The sequence below is a fragment of the Panthera leo genome, chromosome B2 (assembly GCF_018350215.1).
Source record: "Panthera leo isolate Ple1 chromosome B2, P.leo_Ple1_pat1.1, whole genome shotgun sequence".
NCBI lineage: Eukaryota > Metazoa > Chordata > Mammalia > Carnivora > Felidae > Panthera > Panthera leo.
Genome location: NC_056683.1, coordinates 43,698,120 through 43,717,232, shown reverse-complemented (window position 1 = coordinate 43,717,232; position 19,113 = coordinate 43,698,120). Strand labels below are relative to the sequence as shown.

Genomic DNA, 19,113 nt, shown 5'->3' with positions numbered 1-19,113 from the left:
GTCGACTTTCTTTTAGTTTGGCAGTTTGGGGTACAATGTACCCAACCTTAAAGGTTTGTTTGTTTGTTTGTTTGTTTGTTTGTTGAGAAAGAGGGTGAGACAGCATGAGCAGGGGAGGCGCAGAAAGACAGAGCATCCCAAACAGGCTCCATACGGTCAGTGCAGAACCCAACTCGAGGCCCGAACCCATGAACCATGAGCTCTTGACCTGAGCTGAAATGGAGAGTCAGACTCTTAACCAACTGAGCCACCCAGGCATCCCAGGGGTTTTTTTAATTGTAAAATAGTTTGCTCATTTCCCCTGCCATGAGACCAGTTTTGAAAACAAAACTGCTGTGGCAGAGCCAGTCTTGGCTATTTCATAAATCACACTTCATATATCAGTTTTAGCACAAACACCTCTTCCAGCTCCTGAGGAAGAAAATAATCCAGTATTAAACATCCTTAGATAGGCAGAGGGACCCCATTCCTGCTCCAAAACTCATGAAAGAAGTTGGCTCTTCTGGTACCCTGTTATTCAGAAACACATTACTAGCTCAGTGGTGATTATATTAATTTAATAACATAAAATAAAGGACTAGGCGGTCCACAAAAGTCAATAACAGGCTGTAGCTTATGTTACCAATAGCTCAGCAGCTATTACAATTGGATAGAGATCGAGGCAACAGGGCAGACGATGTGGTACAGATGTGTGAGTAGAAATTCCACATGTTTACAATCATTCCTCTATCTACACTATTCAAGACCAAGTTTCTCCCCAGTAGTGACGTGAGATATACAACAAGCCTATCAGTACAACACTACGCGTCATTATAGGGAGATCTGGGAAGAGTCTTTGGCACTTGCTGAGCCCCTCCTGAGTCATGTTCATGTTGTGTGCTGTGATTAACAGGTGCACCGTACCTATTTCACCAGGGTGGCTGGCGAACGCAATCATGCCTTCCATAACAAGTTTGCAGAGCAAGGCCAAGTGTCATCATCTGATCAGAACCCAACATTGTTCAGTGACCCGGATAAAAATCTGCTTTTTCACTCCTTCTGCTGGTTAGTCAGTATGCGCTGTTCTTTGAGTGTTTGGGAGAACACAGGGTTGGCCTGTCTGTGGGGGACGAGGAATTATAACGTCGGGCCACCCCGTTCCAAGGTTGAGCAATTTCAAAGGACAGGGCTTAGGGAACTTGGAACAATCTGTCCAACTTCACTGTCACTGGGTCTGGCTAAACACAGAAACCAGCCTCTCTAATCCCTGCCCTGCGTCTGGAAAACCATAAACCCAAGTACTACAAATAAAAGGCCATGGAAGAGTGAGTACCCAGATACCCTTTGGGATGATATGATGCAATCAGATGAAAGCAAATTGGGGTAGGGGCTGTCCCTCCACAAGAAGTTGAGAGAAAGAGAAAAAATTAAGACCAAAATGTTTCCCAACATTCCCATAATTAAGCATCTACCCTTAATTACCAGCAAGAATGTCTATTCAGTTTACAGTGCCAGCACACTGGACAGGGAACGGAAGCTCCAGAGAGGAGCCAAAGCCACTGGTTATGCTCAGTTTTGTGGGCTAATTAGATGTGGAAACTGAAATTGTGACAATCAAGCAGATATTAGTTGCCATTGCAAAATGGTCAGAATTAGGCCTGGGGATCACATAGATGGACAAGTCCTTTCAAAGGAGCTCCAGGTCATTATTACAATTTATGGTAAATACAGCCGGGATGAAATTGACAAACCATTGCACAATGCCCACACGCAAACACGGCCACCACCAAACCAGAAAACTTCCTGAAAGAGAAATGAGACCTGATGGTTGTGGCCTGATGGTGCATTTGGGAAAAAAGCTAGAAGCGGAGTCTAGAGCCTAGATGAAACTATCAGAGTAGCCTCTCCCCCTGTGCAGATTAACCTAACCCTGAACCTGGCTTGGTTGACTTTGAGCAGTCTCTCGAACCACAGAGACCTCATGCTGCAAAAACCTGGGGCTTATAGTGCAAAAAAAACCTTCAACACTGGGGCTGCAGAACTGACCGAATTAAACCCTTTTAAATCAGATTTTTCTGAGATAAAGCAGGTCACACCAACTAATAAAGAGTTAAAATTTCATTGGCCCATCGACTCCCTGGGGTGCTCAAGGGTTCCTCTGAGCAAAGTCTAGGGTATGGAGTCACCAATTTTTGATAAGAAGAAAAAATGACCAAAAAAACTTGAGAGATCAGATAAGAGAATAAAAGTACTTTTAACCAAAACGGTGTTGACAAACCACTGGGTAGCGTTTTATAACCTTTCTGCATCACCGACTACAACACAAACTGCCGGGCTAGTTAAAAGCACACCGCAGGAGGCTGTGTGACCCGGCTGAGAGCGGACTTCAGCTGGAGCCGATCGCGGGGCACATTCGCCCCGCCCCTGGGGCCTCCCCGTGACCCTCTGCTCCAGAGGACCGTGGCCCCTTCACCCTCCTAACGCAAGCAGCGCCCGCCCCCTGGTCCCGCTGATTGACAGGCTGTGCAGCGACTCCCAGGAGCCCGGCAGAGGGAACTGTCCTACCGCAGCCAATGGAAGCCAAGAGGCGGGACCTGCGGCCGGGAGGCGGTGCTGGTCAGGTGCTCTGCCCCGAGGCGGCTGCAGGTGAGCCGCTGCAAGTTCAAGGGGCTTCGCTCGCTTTCGCCACCTCCCAGCTCTCCGCACGGGTCCCACGGGAGGCCCCTCCAGACTCACCCTCCAGTTGTCCCAAGCCCATGCGGACCGTCCGGATCGCTGCGAGGGTAAGAGTCCAGGGGAGTGGGCGGCTTGCCTCCAGGGGACTCACACGGGTCCTGTGGTCCTCTCAGACCTCTCCCCCCACTTTCCACTGCACAAGCGCACAAGCCACGTGGGGTCACCGGCCGGCTTCGGTCGGTAGAGGTCTACGAATTGGGAACGCACCGTACCCGCGCCCCTTCCCAGTGACTAGGATGGAATCCCAGGGGAGGAGATGGGGCGCTACTTCGTTCTCCTCTCGACGTCTTTTCCCCCGATACACACGGACTCCTTCTCCCCGTTTCTAGGCGCCCCTTTCCTCTATTTCTAAGGCTGTCTGTGATGGAAGGATTGGAGGGGAGGAGGAACTGGACAGCAGCCAGGTGAAATCTGGAGCCAGAAGGAGGGATTCCACTGCACCGTGCAGCATATTGTGTATGGAAGAAACGAAATCTGAGATTTCTTTCATCCCCACCCCCCACCTCTCTGTTTATTGCTTTATGTCATCGATGTGATAATGTTGGTTCTTACCAAACACTCCTAAGCTGTAGGCAACACTTAGCCTTTATTTTCCTTTGTCCAGGAAAGGAGCTCTTTCCTGCTTACCACAGTTGCTAAATTAATTTACTTAGAGGAAAAATCAGGTGTCTCATGTAGCTGATTGTTTTATTAGCCTTAAATTATATTTGTTTCATAACAGACTTCCTTGTGTTTGGAAGGTGAGGGAGAACAGAAGAGGGGAGAGGAAACAGCATCCTCAGCCAGATGGTAGTCAATATATTTTGCAGTTCCTTATTGGAACTGATTTGTTAACGTTCCTTCCAGAACTGGAAACATTATGGTCATTTGAGAAAAGAGTTTTTTAAATTTAATTTTTGAACCATTGTATGGAGACCAGTACTTAAAGCAATTTCGGTTTAGGTAATGTTCTAGGTGTGGTGAAATCATAGTTAAAATTTACTGCATCTGAAAGCAAAGCGAGCATGCTGAGCCGTTTTTATTTACCTGTACCTGTAATATAGCAAGAAGGCAAGACAGGATCTGTGTTTGAGGTTTAACAATATCTTCAGCATGTTCGGGTCGCCTGGGTGGCTCAGTTGAGCGTCTGACTTCGGCTCAGGTCCTGAGCTCGCAGTTTGTGAGTTCCAGCCCCGCATCGGGCTCTGTGCTGACAGCTCGAATCCTGGAGAATCCTGGAGCCTGCTTCGGATTCCGTGTCTCCCTGGCTCTCAGCCCCTCCCCCACTAGAAGTCTGTCTCTTTTTCTTTCTCAAAAATAAATAAACATTAAAAAAAGTATCTTCAGCATATTCAAATTAGGAAGGTGGCAAAAGCTGAATTCGGGAGACTTCTTGGCACAAAGTGTGGATGGATCCAAGTTTGGGTGGGCTTATAAATACCTTCATGCAAGAAGGGACAAGGAAAGGAGGGAACCAAAGATCCTGTTTGACGTGCAAGCCCATTGAGAGCTGACAGAATTTACATATGTCTTGCTTATCCATATTGTGTTTTCTTAGCTTTCTTGAATAGCATCACCGCTTTTTAGAAGTCTATGCAGATTTTAAACAACCAGCCACTCAACAACCTTGACCCGGGGAGAGCCTTTAATCCTGTCAAGTGCCTTTTTCTCTCATGTCCCTAAGATTAAGTGTGGGTGAATTTTAGCATCAGGAGAGTCAACACCAAATTGCAGAATTATAGTTTCTGTTTTCTGTTTGTACTTAAGTCAGAAACTAATTGTTTTAGTTTTTAAGAAGGCTATGGCTTTAATTATTAAATGAATGCAGATTACATTTCACAAGTATATTTGAGTGTCACAAATTTTATGTCACTTCAGAAGAACAAGTTCATCTATTTTCTCCTTTTTCCAGTAATATCCCTAACCATGATGAACCAAACATAAGGCCTTGGCTTTGAAAATAGAGGTCTGTGTGTGTGTGTGTGTGTGTGTGTGTGTGTGTGCGTGTGTGTTTATAAAGCGTTATTGTTGGCTTTGCTAATGGTGCGTCCTTATTTCTAGGTTCCTGTAGTTGGTCTAACCATAATGATAAATATGTGTTCATAGGTATTTGACTATATAATTTTTTCTGACCAGAAGTCTGGGTCCCCTGCAAAGGTTTCTGAAAAGCTTTTGTTTTTCTTAAAAGTAAAAGACATCAGGGGCACCTGGGTGGCTCAGTCCGTTGAGCTTCCAACTTTGGCTCAGGTCATGAACTTGAGAGTTCAAGCCCCGTCTCTAGCTCTCTGCTGTCAGCACAGAGCCCACTTCGGATCCTATGTCTCCTCTCTGCCTCTACCCCGCTCACGCTAGCACTCTCAAAAATTAATAAACATAAGAAAAAAGTAAATGATATCCTATTTTCAAATGATATTTGGGGAGTTTAGTTAAGTGATTACTTTGAGAAATGTTTTAAAATTCTTGGGAAGGAGAAGTTTCTAAAATGCAACTAAACTTAGTTTTATTATACAGGTAGCCCCGGTCTCTTGTTTGAAATGGCGCAACGTAATTCTCACAGGCTGTGGTTTATGGTCTTACTGGGATTCCTAGGTACCATCACTGACAGTTGTGGGTAAGGTATTAAGTATACCAAAAAAAAAAAATTATTGCCATTAACTTCTATATGTTTTTTATACAGATTATCTTGCACTGAACTGATCACATACTTTGAAAATGACTGCAAAACTTCTCTGGGTATCCTTCATACTTGCTGCATTAATATTTTCAATTACATTTTCCCTCCAACCAGACCAGCAAAAGGTTCTCCTGGTTTCATTTGATGGATTCCGTTGGGATTACTTATATAGAGTTCCAACACCCCATTTTCATTATGTCATGAAATATGGTGTTCATGTGAAGCAAGTTACTAATATTTTTATCACAAAGACCTACCCTAACCATTATACTTTGGTAACTGGCCTCTTTGCAGAGAATCATGGGATTGTTGCTAATGACATGTTTGATCCTATTCTGAATAAATCTTTCTCCTTGGATAACATGACCATCTATGATTCTGAGTTTTGGGAGGAAGCAACGCCAATATGGATCACAAATCAGAAGGCAGGACATTCTAGTGGTGCAGCCATGTGGCCTGGAGCAGATGTAAAAATACATAATAGCTTTCCTACTCACTACATGCCTTACAATGAATCTGTCTCATTTGAAGATAGAGTTGCCAAAATTATTGAATGGTTTACATCAAAAGAGCCCATAAATCTCGGGCTTCTTTACTGGGAAGACCCCGATGATATGGGCCACCATTTGGGACCTGAGAGTCCGCTCATGGGGCCTGTCATTTCGGATATTGACAAGAAGTTGGGATATCTCATACAAGTGCTGAAGAAGGCAAAGTTGTGGAACATTCTGAACCTAATTATCACAAGCGATCACGGAATGACCCAGTGCTCTGAAGAAAGAGTAATAGAACTTGATCAGTATCTGGATAAAGACCACTATATTCTGATCGACCAATCTCCAGTAGCGGCCATCTTGCCAAAAGAAGGTAAGTCTGACCGGGTGGCCGTCTGGGGCTGGGGCTACTTGTGCCCAGGGCAGTGGAGAGGGGAATTTTTGTTTCTGTAATTTAAATATGCATGCCTGTGCGTTGGTAATATTCTGGGATTTAACCCTTAGACTCTGAAAAGACAAAATCTCTTTTCTCGGCATGTGGTTTTTCACTTTTTCCAAGAGTATTGAAATTGATGTCCTCTATATACTTACGGCAGATGGATTCAACCATTTTGGAGTCACGGAATATGATGAGAGCTACAGCCTCCTTTCTCAGAAAAATTGAGATGGAAAAACATACAGAATTTGCATGCAATTCCAGTGATTTTATGGAAGCTCTAAAGCTTTCTATGGATCCTTTTGCAGGACCTACTTAATAGGGAAGCAGTGCAGTATGGGAAGGAGAAAGCGTTGGCCAATCTGAAGATTTGTTTTTCCTGTCTATAAGTAGAGGAAGTAATAACAATACCCTGAACTTTTTACAAACCTTTCCTCAAAGCCTCATACCAACCTCGTCACCTAAGTGTTAGTTCGATTGTAAAGACGGGTGAACAAACTCAGGTTTAACACCCCCAGTTCACAAAGGAAGTGCAGAGCAAAACTCGGACTTTTGCCTTCTGTTTTGTCACCATCCAGAGTTAACTTAGGTATCAAATGAGACCAGATTTTGAAAAACCAAATATCTCACAAATGAGCATTATATTCCTTACAAGGGAATACGAAACGGTGAATGTTAAGATCTACGTAGGCACCTGTGCACAGACTTTTTAACAAATTCAGTATAAAATAGCAAGATTTTTTGTTGAGAAGAGTCACATTACGTCTTCAATTTTCCTTGTAAATTTGGAGTGTGTTCCCTGTTTGGATGGTGGGAGGCAGAGAGGAAGCCCCAACAAATCAGTGCGAAAAACAAGAAAAGGATTAAAGCTCTGGCCCAGATTCGCTGCTTGAAGCCACAAGGAGTACTTTGCCACACCTTCAGGGTTTTAAAGAACCTTTTCAGGGCACCTGGGTGGCTCAGTCATTAAGTGTCCAACTCTTGGTTTCAGCTCGTGTCACAATTTTGTGGTTCGTGAGTTCGAGCCCTGCATCGGGCTCTGTGCTGACAGCACGGAGCCTGCTTGGGATTCTCTCTCTGCCCCCCCCCCCACCCCGTTCTCTCTATCTTTCTGACAGAAATCAATAAATTTTTTTAAAAACTGAAGAACTTTTCTATTTTATAAGCTGCTCTCCACCGCGAATCTGTCCTTTTCTCAATGGCTCTCTCACCTTCCAGTCAGCATATTTTTTGGTCTAGAGACTCTCTGCACTCGTATCTCTCAGAACTTAGCTCTTTGCTTTTATTTGGGTATTTCAGTGCCCTAGACATTTGACTTAGTGCCACCAGTTGGGGGGTGCGTGTGCACACGTGCATGTGTGTAGTTAAGTCTTCAGAGATTTCTAGTTCTATAGACTGTGCTCTCAATTCCGTAAAGTGAATTCACTTACAACAGAAGATGAATCATGTCTGTTTCCCCTCAAGATTCTCTCCTTAAGGGGGTAGGAATTCTCAGGTATCTGGCTCTCTTTCTTTACGTTCTGCCTGCTGGCGTTTTACCTCAGTGGGGTGTCTGCAAGGAAGAAATGTCCCTTGACGCCTGTTGCCATGGTGGTTTCTTTGACTGTGACAGTGGCTTGTTCTGAGTGCCTCTCTGCATCCTTCCTCTTTTAGGTAAATTTGATGAAGTCTATGAAGCACTCGCTCATAGTCATCCTAATCTTACTGTCTACAAAAAAGAGGAGATTCCGGAGAGATGGCATTACAAATACAACAGCCGAATTCAACCGATCATAGCAGTGGCTGATGAAGGGTGGTATATCTTACAGAACAAGTCAGACAACTTGCTGTGTGAGTATGTTATATTGTGTCTTCCCATTCTCCATTGTTATTTGCTAAAGTAGAGGCTATGGGTAATACAGCAGTTTATTTCCTGATCGAATAACTAGTTGGTGTCATACATTAATAGCAAATCAAAGATCCCTGGGGCTTTAAAAAGAGGTAATCTCGGGCACCCGGGTAGCTCAGTTGGTTAAGCGTCCAACTGCGGCTCAGGTCATGATCTCAGAGTTTGTAAGTTCGAGCCCCACATCAGGCTCTGTGCTGATGGCTCAGAGCCTGGAGCCTGCTTCGGATCCTGTGTCTCCCTCTCTGTCTCTGCCCCTCCCCTGCTCATGCTCTGTCTCTCTCTCAAACATAAATTTTTAAAAAAGAGGTAATCTCCCAAATGTTTATTTCTCTTGAAGTCGTCAGACCAAAGATATGCAGAGTGCCCTATACCTCTAATTATAACTGTCATGTTCCTGAGAAAAACATAACTGAAATGTATAAATTGGATTATTTTCTGCATCTGTTTTATGTTCTGATATCATAATAATTTAATCTCTTTCTGTATTCTAATTTAATTAGCTTTCTAGGTGTTTTTCTTTTCTTTTTTTTTTTTTTTTTTTTTTTTTTTTTTTTTTTTTTTTTGCCCTTCTGTCTCTACCAAATATAGGCCAACTTTGTTTTGTACCTTGGAAACATTTCTAAAAAGAAGTGCATCTGGCATGGATAATCATATATCAAGATATATTTTTCTAATACTTAGCAATATAATTTTGGAGAATAAATGTCAGATACAACGGCAATCCCATTCGAAATTCAAACATGCAAAATAATGTGCTTTCTGCCATCCTTAATGTATACTTTTTTTCTTATATAGCTTTTAACAAGTTAGTGAGATGGAAAAGCCATCCATAGGATTTCACTCTTCTTTATTGGGTCTGTCATTTGCATATTTGCTTTCAAACTGCCTGCCCTCTCCCCACTCTGCTTTGCATTGCCAGTGACTGACTTCTACAGACTAAATTTCACAGGCTCCTTTGCAAACTGGCTTCTGGTAAGTGTTGACCAGTTGGCCAATAGAAGACAGTCACAGGAGTTTGGGAGGCAGGAGTTTGGAAGAAGCCAGGATATTTGTCCCCCATGTTCTCTATCTTAGGCTGTGTCTCTCACAGTGACTTCATTTCCTCTGTTAGCTCCCTCTGGACAACTTTTCTGTCTACAGCCTGAGCTCCTACTGGGCAGCCCTGACTTTTGGGCTCTGGTTAACCCCACCTCTTCCCTTCCGTCTCTCCAGCCCTGTGAGGCCAAGGGGACATAGGAGATTCCTACTATTCCTCATCCTTGGGTAACCTTGCCATCGCTGTGTGCTTTTCCGCTCTTAACACTTTTGTAACTGGCCCCCATATGAAATTCCCCCTTTTGGGCTACCTTGAGTGGGTAGGTTCTGCTTTCCTGGTTGACGTGGATATTAACATGACTGCTGCCCAGTTCACTAGGAGTCGTTTCTCCCCTGTTACTTGGATGATGAAGGAAGTTTTGATATAGTATATCAAAACCATATAGACATGTTTTTTTCAGCATTGGTCCTTGATATATCCAAGAGAGGTACAGAAATGTCCCTTTAGGTAGAATTGGGTTCCTATCATGTCTGTTGACGCAAAGAAATGCGGTTGCCTGACCGTGGCATTTGTGGTACATATGGGAGTCATAGTGGCACATATATACAGGAACATGGTTTCTGGTTCCCGAAACAGGTGTTCCATACAGATAAGGATCTGAAGCCAATATTTAATCACACCAGGGGAGCTGTTTTAGGAAAGCCTTTAAAAATCATTTCTTTTTTTCAAAAAAAAAATTGAGGGGAGGGGCATGAGAATAATTGTTGCCTTTGTATGTTCAGATTTTCAGATTTTTATGTATGGTGCAGAGAGCTTTTATGTTAGACGAGTTGCATTCAGAAGATGGGGTTGTTCCATCTCTGAGGGGATTTGTACTTTACAGTTAATGTAAATTTAAGGTGCTCCCTTGAAATTTTGGTTTGGTGCACTACAATGACACAATAGATTGGTCACACCTATTTTTGGTAGAAAACCTTAATAACGCTCCTATTTATGTTGTATTATGTTCAACATAATTATTTTAAGTTTATTTATTTTGAGAGAAAGAGAAAGAGAGAGAGAGAGTCCCAAGCCGGTTCCATGCTGTCAGCGCAGAGCCTGATGTGGGGCTCAAACTCAGTAAGCGTGAGATCATGACCTGAGCCAAAATCAAGGGTTGGATGCTTCCCCAACTGAGCCACCCTGGTGCCCCCTCAATGTTATTATTTATTCAATGAATATATGAAATAATTATCTCTTCAACAAATAAGTACTGGCCTGTATATTCCTTCTCATCCTGAGTTCCACAAGAGAACAAAATCCTACTGTCCAAAAGCAGTGGTTCGCAAATACGTTCCCTGGACCAGCAGTATCCAAATCACATGGGAACTCACTAGAAACGCAAATCTTGGGCCTAACCCAGACCTACTGAACTAGGAAATGTGAGGGTAGAGCCCAACAATCTGTGTTACACGTGTCCCCCAGCCAAGAAGTCTCACACACAGAAGGAAGTTTGAGAACCACTGCCCTCAGGCATCCGTTATTAAATATCGTCTGTTGGATCAAGCAGATATGGTTGGGGCCACTACAAAATGAAGTCCCTATTCATGGGAAAGGGTTTAGAAGGCATGAGTTCACTTCAAATCTGATTTTCTAGGAAGAAGTGTGATATGAGAGAATTATCTTTGCCTTCATGATTGAGAGTCTAGATCCCAACTTTTCACGGAAGTGAGCACAGCTATCATCTAGCCCATTACAAATTACATAATGGCATATTTCCCAGGGTTACTATCAATTAATTAGCTAGAATAACATATAATACTAGTCAGGTAATTAGTGATGTCATAAATCCAACATTCTTTTACTTGAATAAACTCAAAAAAGAGTTGTGGCATTCAGAATGACTTCTTCTGATGGATTGAGCCAGGCAGATATGGAACTACTTTGAGGAGATGACTCGGGGTGAGCTCATGACTTTCAGAGGAGCTGTTTTAGGATTTTCTCTTTTGCAGTGTTGTGTTCCAATTGCCTATTTCCCTGTAGTGAATGTGGGATATGGAGACTGATTTGCTAATCATTCTCACCACCTTTAACATACATCCTGACGGGGGGGTGCCTGGGTGGTTCAGTCCATTGAGCATCTGACTCTTTATTTCAGCTCAGATCACGATCTCAGGGTCGGTCGTAGGATCGAGCCCTGCATCAGGCTCTGTGCTGAGTGTGGCACTGCTTGAGATTCTCTCTCTCTGCCCCCCGCCCCTCTCTCCAGCTCGTACTCTCTCTCTCAAATAAATAATAATAATAATAACAATTTAAAAATAATAATAAGATAAAATAAAGCCTAAGACAATTGTCTTAGGTTGCCACCTTACCACCTGTGGCTGCTTCCCCTCACACCCTGATACACCAGGCACACATGCCTTTAAATTGCAGTTTTTATTATGCAGGAATTTCTGTCCATCAATTTTATATCTCTTGATAAATCCGAAGACTTGTAAAGTTTTTACGTGTGGCCACACAAGCACACAATGCTAAATTGTAGTTTGATCCGAACCACCAAAAGTCACTAGTGGATGGAGCTGTTGCTAGGGGTTTGATTTTTGTGGCATCTTTTGTTTTCTTAATTTACTGTGTTTCCCTTTTCATTGGTTAATTATAAATTGGTTGTCCTTATGACTAAGAACGCCTTTATCCCTTTATCTTGAGAATATAATTGGGATAAATATTTGCTGAATATTAGTTTACCTGCCACAAAACAACAACAACAACAACAACAACAAAACAGTCACTCATGTTCCCCTGACTTGGCTCAGCTTTGCCCTTTACTCTTCCTCCTCTGCTGTTTCAGGTATTTTCAGCCTGCGTGAAAAATTTGTGATCATGTGACTTTTCATTTTATAAAGTGAATGGTGATGTTTACGACAACAGAGATTGTTCATAAAAGATTATCTTCTTTTAAAAGACAGACTAGATACATGTTGCATTCAAGGTCAGACTTTGGTGATACCACTTACTTTCGTATCAATGCCATCTGGTCGGCTAACTTACCCATTCGTCTTATCTTTCCAGTAGGCAACCACGGTTACGATAACGCGTTAGCAGAAATGCGTCCAATATTTTTAGCCCACGGTCCTGCCTTCAGAAAGAATTTCACAAAAGAAGCCATGAACTCCACAGATCTGTACCCGCTACTCTGCCACCTGCTCAATATCACTGGCATGCCACACAACGGGTCGTTGAGGGGCGTCCAGGATCTGCTCAGTTCAACGACCCCGAGAGTGTTTCCTTACACGCAGAGGCCCACCCTCTTCCATGGTAGGGTCAAGCCAAGGAAAGATGAGCACGAGGCGTCGTATGCGTATTTCCTAGGGGTCTCTCTTGGCAGCATTTTGGTTCTCGTATTTTTTGTAATTTTCATCAAACATTTAATTCGCAGTCAAGTACCTGCCTCACCAGATATGCAGGCTGAAATAGCTCAACCATTACTACAAGCCTAACGCTACTTTAAAGTGGAGGTTGTGTAATGCTGTCCGTGTTTAAGGGTTTCAAATTCTAGGAAACCAGTTTCGGACATTCGTGCAGATCAGTAAACAGTTACATACATATGCAGGCACAGCCCCCCCGCACACACACACGCGCGCGCACACGCACGCATACACACATACATCAAACACACACATAGACCAAATGCCCATACCTATAAAGGATTAAAATGAGGAAGTATATTTCTGTGGTTTTCTCCGGCTTAGGGGTAGATAAAATCCTGCTTTATTTGGACTTGGCACATACAATGTATATATTTAGCAACTTTGCACTATCTAAAGTTCCTTATACATTGCACTTTAAATTACTCTCCGAAAGGGTACTTTTATGCGAAACGCACTTTATTGACAATTATGTCTTCTAGCTTGGTTGACAAAGACAATTTTTTCGGCCAACGTCGCAGAATACTTGATATTTCTTGTTCAAGCTGAATGAAATTTCTAACAATTCCTGAATACTGTAGAAATCTATCCCCTTATACTGGGAGTGCAAGAAGAAAGTCAAAACTGTTGCAAATTAAATGTGATGACCTTCATACATTGAAGTTTGGAAGGACACATTCCCAATAGCAGGACTCATCTGTGGGCATTTCTTCTCATACTTCTTTTTAAAAGACATGGGTTTTCATTTTATGCTTCCTAAAAAAAAAAAAAAAAAAAAAAAAAGACTCAAGTGCTGACAAGTTTGTCCTAAACATACTGTTTCTGTCATGAAACTCATTGTTCTTATTTTCTGATGAGTCATTTTGCTCTGATTATATAATAATGAAGACACCATAAACATAGATGTCCTTCCTACATAGTCCAGCACTGGCCTGTTCTGAACAGAAGAGATTGGGGACCACCTCAGCAATGTCTTCCCTTGTTCTGTAATTCTCTGCTCCTTCGAAAACCGAATCACTGCTAATCACATTAAAAATCAAATTAGATACAACGATGTTTCTTTTCTTTCTGGTAACGTGTAGGAAGAGAGAGTACGAGCATCTTTAAGATTTGAGCACTTGCAGATCCACAGGCGAGAGAGAGCTCATACGAGCATCTTTAAGATTTGAGCACTTGCAGATCCACAGGCGAGAGAGAGCTCAAGCTGTGTAGGTCACTCCGTTCTCAAAAAGGGCTGTGAGGAGCTAGGGAAGGAACATTAGGTGGGACTGTGCCTGAGATGTTCACACTGTACCCAGAGCAGTGCTAAAGGACGCCTGATGGCAGAAATCGGCAAAATAGCCCCTAGAGGGGACAGGTATCGAAGCAAGGGGAGCTGAGGTCATAGCCTTATTTTCATGAAATATCTGGATGCCCCCTCACCGGGTGCTCCGTGAGATCAAAGATGAAGCCAAGGTCACAGGCTTCGACCACCTGGGTAGTTTTATCATCTGCCTGGACACTCAGCTCTTCTCATCCCGACCACCAAAGCTGTGCTTTAGATCTCTGAAGTAGTCAGGCTGGGGAGACCTATGGTTTACCTGCAGTTTCTTAGAGGAAAGAGAAGACCCTGGAAAGAACAGCTTTCTTCGGGAAAAAAAAAAAAAAAACCCAGCTTATAGACAGATGGCCCACAGATAGTATTGTGATTTTGTGTATATTAATGTACCAGCTGGCTAATGAACAGGTAAAATAGTATATGTATTCCAGAAATAGAGGATAGAGCAGATGTAAGGAACAAGGAAATATTTTTCCCTTCAAAAGTATAGTTGTGAGGCACCTGGGTGGCTCAGTTGGTTAAGCATCCAACTTTGGCTCAGGTCATGATCTTGTGGTCCATGAGTTTGAGCCCACATCAGGCTCTGTGCTGACAGCTTGGAGCCTGGAACCTGCTTCAGATTCTGTTTCCCTCTCTCTCTGCCCCTCCCCTGCTAATTCTCTCTCTCTTTCAAAAATAATAAACATTTGTTTTAAGTACAGTTGAATTGGGGCTGGGTGCCTGGATGGCTCAGTTAAGCATCCGACTCTTGATATTGGTTCAGGTCATGATCTCATGGTCGTGAGATCAAGCCCCACATGGGGCTCAGCATGGAGCCTGCTTGGTAGTCTCTCTGTCTCTCTGTCTCTCTGTCTCTCTCTCTCTCCCTCTCTTTCTCCTTCCCCCACTCGTTCACACACACACACTCTCTCAAAATAAGTAAATAAATATATTTCTAAAAGTGAATAAATCCATGTAATTGTCACTTTAGAGGAGAAAGAGAAAACAGACCATTACCAGCACTCCAGAAAGATCCTCAGTGCTCTTCCCAATCACTCCTCGCTGCCTGCAAGAAACACTGTCCTGACTTGGAATGCAATGGAAGAGTTTCCCCTGCTTAAAAATTTTATTTTTATGATCACACGATATGCTTTTATGTTTGTTTTTTTCCACGCAAGACCACGTGACTTTCCTCCCAAGTCCTTGTGTGCGCATTGCTTTGTTTATTCTCATTGCTTCGTGGAATGACATTATGTGAATATACCACAATCTGGATTCTGTTTTTGGATATTTGAATCATTTCCGGTTAGACGTTACCGTGAATAATGCCGCCCTGAGTATTCTCTTACATGTCTTTTGGTGCATACACGTATACATTTTTGTTGGCTATATTCTTTACATCCACTATTTAGCCTAGACTTTCCCAAAAGCAGAGACCTAGGCTTGGATACAGGCAATTTTTGTGTGAATTGATCCCAAGAAACAAGAGTGAGGAACAAGGAGTGAAAGAGATGTGGAAAAGCCTATACAAGCAGAAGTCAGAGAGTTGGCCGTTGTTATGACTGGTGCTCAACCTCACCGCACCCAGAGGGGCCTTATGGAATAAATCTCAGAACTGTCTGCCTGAGAAATGCAAAACATTTGTCCGTCAACTTCCCAACCCTCCCCTCGTTAGGGGTGGCTGCAACGGGTATTGACTCCATGGATTTCTGGGTAATGTATGCACAAGTTCCAAGTGTGAGCTCATAGGCACCCAGCGCCATCGTGTCCGGGCCAGGAAGAACAAGGCTCAGCATTGTCAGGTTGCTTCTGTGGGAAGCTGGTCTATGCCAGGATGAAACTGGAGTTAAGGTATGGGCCGAGTGGATTTGAGACACAGGGGATGTCTAATACGGCCACACGTATACGGATTCTTCGTTTTAACCAAGGTCATCAATTCTGTTCATCTGTTTTTTCTATCCTTGTGTCAACACCATACTGAATTATTACAACTTTATGATGGTTCTTGACATCTGGTAGAGTAAGTGCTATCACTTTATCTTTCTTCAAAATTGTCTTGGCCCTTTGCATTTTTTTTTAATGTTTATTTATTGGGGGTGGGGGGTGGGGAGAGAGAGAGAATGCCACCCAGGCTCTATGCTGTCAGCACAGAGACCAATGTGGAGCTCGATCCCACAAACCTCAAGATCGTGACCGCAGCTGAAGTCAAGAGTCAGGTGCTCAACCAACTGAGCCACCCAGGTGCCCTGGCCCTCTACCTTTCTGCATAAATTTGAGTCGGTTAATACAATTCGTAAAAATTAAATAAAACTCTGTTGGAATTGTTTGGATGCAGTGACCAATTTGAGGAGAATTGACGATCTTTACAATATTGAATCTTTCAACCCATAATCATGCACAGCCTTCTATTTTGGTCTTTCTCAATTCCTTTCGATGCTATAATTTCCTGTGCAAAAATCTGCATGTATTTTGTTAGGCTTATCCTGAGATAGTTCATGCTTGTTGATATCAGTATAAATGATACCAGTTTTAAATTTTCATTTTCTGTTGATATATAAAAATACACTTGATCTTTATATATTGACCATATAGCAAGCAATTTCATTAAGCTTCTGGTTTGTCTGACTCCTTTGGATTTTCTGTGTATGTAATCATGTCATCTGTGGGTGTGACAGTTTTATTATTTTTCGATTGTCATATGATTTCTTTTTCTTGCCTTACTGAGTTGCTAGCACCTCCAATGCAATGTTAAATAAAAGTGATGATAGTGGGCAGCCTTGTCTTGTTCCGGATTTTAGAAGAAAAGCATTGAGTATTTCACTATTCAGTCTGTTAGTTGTATATTTACATAATTATGATATGATTCAGTGTGATGTTAGCTGTAGGCCTGTGGCAAATATATCAGCTTGAAGTTCTCTTACAAATGTGTGGGGTTTTTTAATAATAAATTGATGTTAAATTTTGGCAAATGCTTTTTCCTCATTTATTAACATGATTTTGTTTTCCTTCTTATCAAGATAGAGGTTAACATTGACTTTCAAATATCAAAACTAATGTTGCACTTCTGGGATAAACTTTGCTTGTTAATGTGTATTACCCTTTTGAAATACTCAGAGCTGCCAAACTCAATTAGGTATTTTGTTAAAGAATTTTTGCTCATAGGCAAATTGGTCTGTGGTTTTCTTTTAACATCCTTGTCAGATTTGGGTACCGGTGTCATACTGGTCTCATAAAACCAGTTTGGATATGTTTCTTTATGCTCTGTTTCCTGTAAGAGTTTGTGTAAAATAATTTCCTCCTTAAATGTGTGACAGAACTGGGGTGCCTGGGTGGCTCAGTCGGTTAAGCGCCTAACTCGATTTCAGCGCATGATCTCATAGCTTCCTGAGTTCAAGCCCCATATCGGGCTCCATGCTAACAGCACAGAGCCTGCTTGGGATTTTCTCTGCCTCTGTCTGTGCCCCTCCCCTCCTCCCCTGAGTGCATGCGTGCTGTGTGAATGAATGAATGAATGAATGAATGAATGATTTTTTAAGAAATGTGTGATAGAACTAATCAGGGAAACCACCTGGACTTGGAAGTTTTCTTTGTGGGGATGTTTTCGATAAGAAATTAATTTTTGTGATAGACATAAGGTTATTAAGATTTTCTCTTTGATTTTGTATCAGTTTTAGTTGTATTTTTCAAGGAATTGGTTCGTTTTATCAAAATTGACAAACTTAATGGCACATTTCCTTGATATCCTTTTGAAATAAGTAGGATCTAGAAGTGATGACCCCTCTTTTATTACTGATATTACCAATTGGTGCTACCTCCCTTTTATTTCAGTCAATCTTGTTAGGGCCTTGTCAGTTTTACCATTTAAAATTCCAAAATTTAGCTTTATTATTTGTCTTTTCTATTCCATTAATTCTGATTTTATATTTATTATTTCTTTTTTTCCACTCGCTTTGAATTATTTTCCTCATCTTAAACTAGCCTCCTACAGTGGAAGCTTAAATCATTAATTTTGAACCTTTCTTCCTCTCAAAGACAAGCATTCAAAGTTAGAAATGTCTATCTAAGTGCTGCGTTGGCTACATTCTACCAAGTTTGGTATGCTATTTAGAAGTGCATTGTTTAATATTCAAGGCTTCTCTAGATCTCATTGTTACTGAATCTATCAATCCATTGTGGTCAGAAAACATGCTTTGTAAGACTGCAGTCCTTTGAGATTATTTACTGAGCCTTGTTTCATTGTGTTGCATAGGATCTATCTTGGTGATAATTCCGTGTGCACTTGAAAAAGAACATGTCTTTTATGGTTGGGGCTGTAATCTCTAAATGCCATGTAAGTGAATATGGTTGATATCACCACTCAGGTCTTCTACACCCTTACTGATTTTTTTCTTGGTCTAGTTGTATCAATTATTTAAGAGAGGAGAACTAAACTCTTCAGTTATGTTTATGGAGTCTTCCTTGAGTTCATCACTTTTTGATTCACGAACTTTTTTTTTTGTTTTAATGTTTATTTTTGAGAGAGAGACACAGAGTGCGAGTGGGGGAGGGGCAGAGAGAGAGAGGCAGGCACAGAATCCGAAGCAGGCTCCAGGCTCCGAGCTGTCAGCACAGAGTCCGACACGGGGCTTGAACCCACAAACTGTGAGCTCATGACCTGAGCCAAAGTCAGACGCTGAACCGACTGAGCCACCAAGACGCCCCTGATTCACAAGCTTTTTAAGTTCTGCTTTTTAGGTATGAACCCTTAGAATTGTCTTCTTGATATATTTGTCTTTTTGTCGTGGTGAAATGTCCCTATCTCTGAAAATTCTTGTCTTGAAGATGACTTTATTCCAGCTATCACATGGTTAGTTTACATGGTGTGTCCTTTTCTGTCCTTTTACTTTCAATCTGCCTTTGTATTTAAAGGGTAGGCTACATACAGCTGGCTCTTTTTTTCATCCAGTCTGACACTCTCTGACATTTAATGGGAATGTTGTCTATTTACATTTAGTGATTGATATGGTTGAGTTTCCATTTTGCTTCCCTCCCCATTCTATATTGGTCTATAGTTTCATTGGGGGGGGGGGGTGCTTTTATCAGGTTTTATATCCATGTTATAGTCACCTCAAAAACCCACATATTTTTTTTTCTAAAGCATGTTTTATGAGGCTAATGTAACATTGATAATCAAGCCTAATGAAGAGGCAA

The 19,113-nt window shown here is 42.1% G+C and overlaps 1 protein-coding gene across 2 annotated transcripts; it reads left to right on the top strand.

The window, feature by feature from the left end:
- The first annotated feature begins 2,608 nt into the window (after positions 1 to 2,608).
- ENPP5 (ectonucleotide pyrophosphatase/phosphodiesterase family member 5) lies at positions 2,609 to 14,299 on the top strand. 2 transcript variants are annotated; one of them, XM_042938962.1, is made up of 4 exons: positions 2,609 to 2,762; positions 5,372 to 6,235; positions 7,952 to 8,128; positions 12,274 to 14,299. In XM_042938962.1, exons 2-4 carry the CDS (start codon positions 5,407 to 5,409, stop codon positions 12,696 to 12,698), a joined length of 1,431 nt encoding a protein of 476 aa, XP_042794896.1. In that variant the 5' UTR covers positions 2,609 to 2,762; positions 5,372 to 5,406; the 3' UTR covers positions 12,699 to 14,299. The 2 variants fall into 2 exon arrangements, with proteins under 2 accessions (XP_042794896.1, XP_042794895.1); XM_042938961.1 differs by having other exon boundaries at positions 12,271 to 14,299.
- Positions 14,300 to 19,113: the final 4,814 nt, after the last annotated feature.

What these genes read in the sequence shown, in the direction of transcription:
- ENPP5 (XM_042938961.1), top strand. Translation starts at nt 5,407, where the DNA reads ATGACTGCAAAACTTCTCTGGGTATCCTTCATACTTGCTGCATTAATA. An exon ending in GGCCATCTTGCCAAAAGAAG is followed by an intron (nt 6,236 to 7,951) that starts GTAAGTCTGACC and finishes TTCCTCTTTTAG; the next exon opens with GTAAATTTGATGAAGTCTAT. An exon ending in CAAGTCAGACAACTTGCTGT is followed by an intron (nt 8,129 to 12,270) that starts GTGAGTATGTTA and finishes TTATCTTTCCAG; the next exon opens with TAGGCAACCACGGTTACGAT.